This window comes from Sinocyclocheilus rhinocerous, unplaced genomic scaffold (genome assembly GCF_001515625.1).
Source record: "Sinocyclocheilus rhinocerous isolate Xijiao unplaced genomic scaffold, SAMN03320098_v1.1 scaffold2207, whole genome shotgun sequence".
Lineage (NCBI taxonomy): Eukaryota > Metazoa > Chordata > Actinopteri > Cypriniformes > Cyprinidae > Sinocyclocheilus > Sinocyclocheilus rhinocerous.
Window position 1 is genome coordinate 639,843 of NW_015625575.1, and position 8,338 is coordinate 648,180.

Sequence of the window (8,338 nt, forward strand, 5' to 3'; positions counted from 1 at the left end):
TTTAAAAAAAAAAAAAAAAAAAAAACTTTGAAAACGAACAGCTTTGTCATTGCAGCAGTGAAATAATGTCTTGTTAATGGGGGTCTTGGAGGGTGAAAGGTTGAGAATGGCTGGTGTAGAGGCAAAGACAGAGACTGCTGGTACGTACAGGAGGGAAGGAGCGCAGGACTTTGACTCCATACTGAGCGGTGAGCGGATGAGGAGGGTACATGCTGGAGAAGTACGAGAGGCCGGTGGGAGGATCTGCAGGAGCCCAGCACAGGATGTGGCTCAGCTCTGGAGAATCAGCATCAATGGTGTGCCACGTCACCAGGAACTATGGGGAAAAACACATACGTTTACATGGACAACAATATTCCGATTTTAACACGATTTTGAATGTCTGTTAACTGCACTTGAAGCTTTCAGAAAATTAAAAATTAAACACCCAAAACTGTGTATGGCATCAGACAAACTATATTTCTGTCAGGACCACTATCGTCAAAGATGATTGACAGTTAGCATACAGTTTGGATTGGCGGTATGGTTCTGTTCTGGGCAAGAACTCCCTGCGCATCCATGCAGCCTAGCATGGATGAGAGCAGGGAGAGCAGCGATAACCCCCCCAGGGTAAACAGAACAGAACCAACAAATGCATTGCAGATATCGTTAAAGTTCAATAATGTTAAGTACACATTTTAGAATTAGTCTGATTCAAAGGAGAATCAGAAGGCTGAATCCTGACTGACAGAGGAGGAGCTGGGGATGGAGGAGGGTAATTAGCTATTGAACAATGCTAAAACTGCTTATAATACTGAGGGACCTTAGATATGAATGCTTAGATAGGTGTCGTATTCCTATAGGTAGATGGGGATCAGCTGATGCGAGCTTGACTAACGTGACCTGCCAGAACTAACGCTACACTTGATGTTTATAAGTGAAATTCTGGAGGGGACGTCGGATGGCGTCACGTAGGGACGTAATGACGTGCCATTAATCGATCTATATACTATAACATGCAAAACGGGAACATGAAAGCAATATTTTAAAAGCAACTCATGTAAACACCTTAATCATAATATTGTCTTATTCAGAATAAGGTAAAAAATTAGATTACTGATGTCCATGTAAACATAGTGATTGAGAGTGATTTTTAGCACGTAGTGGTACATAATGTCCTGTTGTGGTAAAACGGCTCTAACCTTCACTGCCTCCGGCACATCGCTGACAGCACCAGGATCCAGTCGAACCAGACGGGTCACTTCAGCAACAATGGCATCTGCATTTTTGAACCTACAACGCAAGAAAAGAGGTCATACAGTGACATCAAAACATGAGCTTCGTACCAAAACCTCAAAACTGGACTGAAACCTCATTTTTCTAATCAACTGGTCCGGCACTCTAATAGGCAAAAATGCATTAGTAAACACACACATATAATATAGTCCATTTTTAATCAGGATTATCGGATTACATTTTCAATAGCATGATTATCATTCCAGATTTTATTGATATGATTGGAGTCTTTATCTTAGAGTGGAAAAGATGATAAACTGTTTTTTAAACAATTTCTTTGTGTAAAAATATCAGTAAAATATTTTATAATATAATATAAAATAAAATAAAAAATAACAATTTAACTCAAATTGTCTGCCAATGCAACTCGACGCATTGCATTCATACATAATATTGCAAATAATGATTCCAGATTTTATTTGGCTATTGATGTCTTTAACTCAATAGAGTGGAAAAAATATAAAAAGTCTTTTAAAAACAATTTCTTTGTGTAAAAATGTCAGTGCACATTTGAATAAAAAAATAAAATAAATAAAATAATACAATTTTTGTAAACAATTTCTTCACGTAAAAATGTAAGTGCACTTTTGAATAATAACAAAATAAAATAAAAATCTTTTTTTTCATATTCGAGAACTAAAAAGGTCCATAAACCATATTTTTTTTTTTTTTTTTTTTTACAATTTCTTGATGTTTAATATAATATAATATAATAATATAATTAGTGCTTTCAAATGATAATCGCATCCAAAAGAAAAGTTGTTGCTTATATATGTGTGTTTATTGTGTATATTTATTATGTATACATAAATACACACACATTCATGTATATATTTAAGAAAAATATGCTATGTGTATACAGTTAAAATATTTATATAAAACATCAATTATATTAATATAAATATATACATGGAAATACATGGAAATATTTTCAAAATATATACTGTTTGTGTGTGTATTTATATATACATAATATTCACAGTAGACATACATATATTATGTAAACAAAAACTTTTATTTTGGATGCGATTAATCGCGATTAATCTTTTGACAGCACTAAATATAATATAATATAATATAATATAACCTTTCCAAATCACAATAAGAGTTTGATTGGGGAAAATGTGCATCATTGTCAATGTTACTGGAAAAAAATAACTACTAAAATAGTTCAACTCAAATCAGCTCCAATAGTCAGAGGAGTTAAAAAGATTTTTTCCCTTAACTCGACACAGAGGATTCTGGGACTGCATTCTGCACAAAAGAATACATGCCTGAAAAATTACTAAAGGGTGGACAGGTCACTACAGTTTGAAACAGAGTCAGAGTCTCGTTGTTTGTGTACCTTGCCGGAAGCTGCATGGCCAGATACGGAGCGATACTCCAGGCCAAGTTGACATTGTCCTTCCACTGTTTCTCACTCAGGTTGATGTATTTGGATCTCCAGTTGGAGATGCTGGTCTCTACCGACTGCTCTGTGGTGATGGCCAGCTCCTGCGTTGATAGCGGGTTGTACCAAGTGGTCAGTCGCTCGATCTCACTGGCCTGTAAAGAAAGCGCAGAGACGCTCAAGACACAGGAGTGTATTCGTTTAACAGTACCCAAGCAGGGGAAAAAGCGTCCCTACCAGTAAGGCCAACAGTAACGTCCTGCGCTTCATGTAGTACTTGTGCAACTGGGTGGCTCTGTTGCTCTTTTTGGACATGCCTATAGTGAGCGAAAACAACAGAAGACATAGTAACAGCTGCATGAAGACTAAACATTAAACATGCTGGACTGCGGCTGTACACCTGTGAGACACTTATAAAGGTGCTTGTGTAATAATTTAACTACTCTAGCTGGTTAACAAGAAGAGCTGGTTCTACACTGTGAACGGTGTTATTTTTGTATCATATTACAGTTTTAATTAACACTTTGAAATAGTTTTTACTTTTATGTTTTTCTATTTTCATTTAAAATTTAATTACAATTTTAATAAAAAATTACTGTTTTTGTCATTTGTATAATTTTTGATTTTTTTCTTAAATGTCATTACAGTTTTTATTTTTATTTATTTATTTATTTTTTTTAGTTTAGTACATCATTTTTAGTACATGAACTAAATAAAAATGAGAAATATTGCCTTGGCAATGAGTTGAAATAAAATAAGCTTGTTTTTTTTAATATTTTATTTTGTTTCAGTTTACGTGTATTTTATTTCAAGTAACAAAAATATTTTTATGGTTTTAGTTTTAGTTAAATATAATAACCCTGGCTGTGACTACAAAAAATTACAACCTTTTTAGCTGATAAACGGAAACAACCAAAATCTTAAAGTTATCTTAATTTTACTTAATTTTTTTCTAGCTATGTCAAGCTCTAAAATATTTTATTGAGTAGAAATTGCTATTTTCGTGTGTAAAAAAAAAAAAAGAATTTACTGGTAATAAAAAGTTCAAACCAATATAGTTATTCGAATTATGGGATTTAATTATTCTAACTATTATTATAAATAAATGTTTCTCTCTCCCTGTATATATAATAAAATATTTAAATAAATAAATCAATATAAAATAACATTTTTTTTGTATTTTGAATTAATCAGGGTGATGGAGGATACGTAATCTCAGTTGATTATAGATTAGACTAGAACAAAAGTGCAAAAACAGCTTTACATTAAGCACTATGTGCTAGTAATTAATTGCTTTTTGAAACTTTAATTTGGTTGGTTTTTGGATTCCTCGCATAGGATGCGTTTGGGTGTTCTTGCGCTATTTTAACTCTTTAAAATGCAACACTCATAGTGTAAAGTTGCTCAAAAAACTATCAACCAGTGACACAACAGCCACCAGCTCGGCTAATGCAGTGCTGACCCTTAACAATCAGGGAGATCACTGCATTAGCAGGTGCACATTGGCTAAACAGATTAAACCATTCAAACGAATCAGGGTCAAAGAGCTGTTGTGTGTTTGGGTGATACCTGATTTCTTGGAGGTGGTGGACATCCCGCTGGACAGGGGGTAGGTGTTAATCCAGCCCTGAGTGCTCTGCTGACGGGAACCCATGGTCATGTCCATGTTGTTCCTCGGGTCGGCGGTGTTCATCACTGACAAACTGTTCAGAGACGGATCCTGGTTGTCTGTGAGAGGAAACTTTGTTAAGCGAAGGATTTTGCAGAATTGTATTCTCCTCTCTGGTACCTACACCATCAGAGTGATTCTCATGAAGAGTGTGTGCAGATCATAATTTACCCCAAAATCAAAAGAAAAAAAAAGCCATATGCATAAAGAAAAAGAAGCCAATTTATCATTTATATTTTTATTGCTCTATGACAATATTTTCATGACGTTTTCACATTTAACGAAAATTTTCATTACTGTAATACATCACGATTATTTTTCTTTTGAGTTTATTAGTAATTCTCATTTTTCTTTCATTAATGCATCTCATAAGGTTTTCATACTATATATATATATATATACACAATTATAATATATATTTCTTTGTATTATGTATTTTATATTATGTGCACAAAGTAATTAACTGAAATTAATTTAATGACTTTTTTTGATATTGTGTGTGAAAATGTGCACAATTGTCAGGGAATTTAAAAAAAATATTATATATACAGGTGCATCTCAATAAATTAGAATGTCATGGAAAAGTTTATTTATTTCAGTAATTCAAGTCAAATTGTGAAACTCGTGAATGCTCTCAAATAAAATTTCTTTATCTCATTAAATATATATATGTATTATTTTTGTATTTATGTATTTTATTTCTTGCACATAAAGAAATTAATTGAAATTAACTGAATGATTTTTTTGAAAATGTGTGGGAAAATGTGAATAATTGTGATGAAAAAAACAGCCCTAAAACTCAGTCAAAAAAGATATAATAATAATAATAATAATAAAAAGACTATTAATTTCTTTTTGTGCAAAAAGTGCACTTTTAAATAATATAAAATTTCACTGTCTCTCTCTTTATAAAGAAATGTAAATACATACATAGTTTTGGGAAAATGTGCACAATTGTCACAAAAAGGCCCTAAAATAGCTTTCAATTTCCCCTAAGAAAAAACAAAAAACATATATTTTCATATTTATTTCTTCTGATTTAGGAGTGAAATATGACCTGGACATGTTCCAGAGTGGTTCTGTGAGATGCACTCATTATAAATGAATGCCCTTCTTTTATCCCATTTCCAACTTTCTCCTTTTACTATTTTGTTCCATCATTCCAGCACTTTTTCTCCTTCCCCTTTCCCATTAGCATTAATGAATTATTAACACACAGCATCCGAGGAAGAGAAGCCTGCAAATTATACATTCGACGAGTAAATACCAAGCGAAGCAACTGATTTGTGGTGCTGTCTGGAGATGTAGCACATCACACGGTGGAGAGGCTTTAAGGGACGGATGAAGTCTCAATTAGTTCTCTGTTATTGAAATGATCATGCATTTTACATGAGAGCGCTAATGTTCTGATGAGATCATGTTTACTACAATGGATAGAGAAGGGTGGTGGCGGTTCAGGCGGGGAGAGACGGGACGGACGCATTTGTCAGTTTGCGCTTGGCGACAAATTGATCAATTCGGCCGTCCGGATGATTGCCGTGCATTTTTAGTACAGGTTTCAAATTTGCGACCATGCAAATTTGAACCGCATAAACATGTTCCTGCTGCACTGTAGTTGCACAGTCGTAGCAAGAGAAGCTTACTTAATATCGATATCGGAGAAGTGCTGGAAACGATAAACGATCCGAAAATCCCGGCAGATAGGGAGCTTTGAGGGGGATTGGCACCAAGCTCACCAGGTGGCACGAGCTGACTAGCAGCTAGATACTTCTTATCGGAGAGGATGCTGGCGTAGAAGCGGATCATGATGCTGATGTCCTCGCGCAGACGCTTGTCTCCCTGAGTGGGGAACTTTGATGCCACGCTGAGACAAAAAACAAACAAAAAATAATGATGATTCATTTAATTTATTAAGGACACAAGCAGCCAGATACCTGCTGGAAGTACTTCTGTCTTTAATGGATAGCTCAACTAAAACTGAAAATCAACTACAAATCAGTTATAATCATTAACCATTACATGCCATAAAATAAACATTTATCATATCAAAAACGTTTTGATTGTCATATCAAAAACTCCAACATTTTCTATGCAGTACCTGAAATAATCGAATGCGGTGGAGTAAATCTTTTCACGTAGGACATTACGGATGGTGGCGTTGGTCACTACGTCAGAATGCAGGAGGGCAAGTCCGAGTGTCAACAACCTGAGTGCGGAGAAACGTTGTATGGTTTTCTTCTTGGTGCCAACCAGGGTTATTATAGTTAAAGCTGCAGTCCGTGACTTTTTTGTGTTCAAAATTTACATAATAAGCGAGTACACCATGAATCCATTTTCCAAACCATGTTTTTGGCTTGTCCTGAATCACTACGGAACACCTATAATAAGTGTTTATATTTGGACTATTTCAGACTGGTTCGGGTAGGTACCGCTGCGGAGTAGCCCAGTACCTGCGTGATTCGTCATATACATAAACGGAGAGAAGTAGCTCTGGCTACAATCAATGTTCTTCCGCAAGACGCACGCAGTTCTGTTTATTAACCGCTAGAGCGCCAAAAGTTACGGACTGCAGCTTTAACTAAACGTAAAATTAAAACTAAATCCATAAAAAAATACTTAATAAAATAAACGAAGCATTAATAAATAAAATAAACATTAAATGAAATAAAATAAAATATAAACAAATGTATTTGATACAGCTAGTTCCCAAATCAATGTTCCTCATTTTCACTTTGACTTGATGTACTAAAATAACAAAAACTAAAAATTAAGAAAAACTACATAGATGTATAAAAAAACACAGTAACTAATAAAAATGGGGAAAAAAACAATAGCGTGACTAAAACTTTGACTAAAATTAAAATGAAAACGGATTGAACTTAAAATGAAATATAAATATAAGACTTTCTCTTTTTCTCTCTCTATATAAATATAAAATCTCATTGATAGTAAAATAACACTGGTGTCAACTACAAAACTGTAATCAACTACAACGAAAAGAAATGTGGTGTAGGATTTAATTTGAATACAATTTCAGAAAGTGCTACCAAATTTCACAAATAATAAGAAATGGCAAGTAACACCTTTAAGTAAACAACATTTTTTGTGAAAATGTCCATAATTGTCATGAAAAATAAAAAACTGCAAAAATTACCCTAAAATAGATCTTAATTTTTCTTATGTAAAATACATTTTTATATTGCTTTCTTCTGATTTAGGGGTGAAATATGACCTGGACATGTTCTTGACATTTTCCTTGCGTTTCACCGATTAAGTGGTTGGTAAATTAGTTTCCTTCATTTAACCATTTATGTTGAATCAAATGTGAATTTTTAAGCAGGAAGATGGAAACAGTATTTTTAGTAAAACTTACTTCAATAATCTTTATTTACAACTTTGAAAAACTATTTTTCACAAAGTAGTCTTCTTGCTAACCTGAAGCGCGGTCCAATGGCCGCCACGTGGCGGTTCAGGCTGCTTTTTGGGCTGCCAACATTGAGAGACAGAGACCTCTGCAGCAGACTGCCGAAAATCTCCACCTGATCCGCACTGCTGTATTTGGCGATCTCAAAACGCTGGACCAGAAACTAGACAAAAGGAAAAGACAGACAACTAACTTAGGATAAATGTCATTTTGGAAAACACAAAAATGCATCACAACAAATTAAACCAAACTATTTGCTAAAACAGAGCATCTCTGTCGCAATGTGAAGTAAAAAGTTTATTGATGCAATTACACAAGAACGACCCTCATCAAAATAGAGGAGAGGGAGATTTCCTCACAAGGAGTCTTCAAGCTATTTGTGACCCTGGACCACAAAACCAGTCTTAAAGGGGTCATATGATGTTGCTAAAAAGAACATTATTTTGTGTATTTGGTGTAATGCAATGTGTTTATGCGGTTTAAGGTTAAAAAAACACATTATTTTCCACATACTGTACATTATTGTTTCTCGTCTATGCCCCGCCTTTCTGAAACACGTCGATTTTTACAAAGCTCATCG

At 34.3% G+C, this 8,338-nt stretch overlaps 1 protein-coding gene across 1 annotated transcript in view; it reads right to left on the bottom strand.

Annotated features, from left to right (window-relative positions):
• Positions 1–8,338, bottom strand: part of pi4kaa (phosphatidylinositol 4-kinase, catalytic, alpha a) — a 52,909-nt gene that overhangs the window by 14,325 nt on the left and 30,246 nt on the right. Inside the window, exons 34-41 of the mRNA XM_016567581.1 lie at positions 7,770–7,921; positions 6,433–6,540; positions 5,978–6,198; positions 4,235–4,393; positions 2,903–2,982; positions 2,621–2,820; positions 1,182–1,272; positions 149–316 (exon numbers count right to left, since the gene is read on the bottom strand). Coding sequence (XP_016423067.1) covers positions 149–316; positions 1,182–1,272; positions 2,621–2,820; positions 2,903–2,982; positions 4,235–4,393; positions 5,978–6,198; positions 6,433–6,540; positions 7,770–7,921 — 1,179 coding nt within the window. The remainder of the gene's footprint in view (positions 1–148; positions 317–1,181; positions 1,273–2,620; positions 2,821–2,902; positions 2,983–4,234; positions 4,394–5,977; positions 6,199–6,432; positions 6,541–7,769; positions 7,922–8,338) is intronic.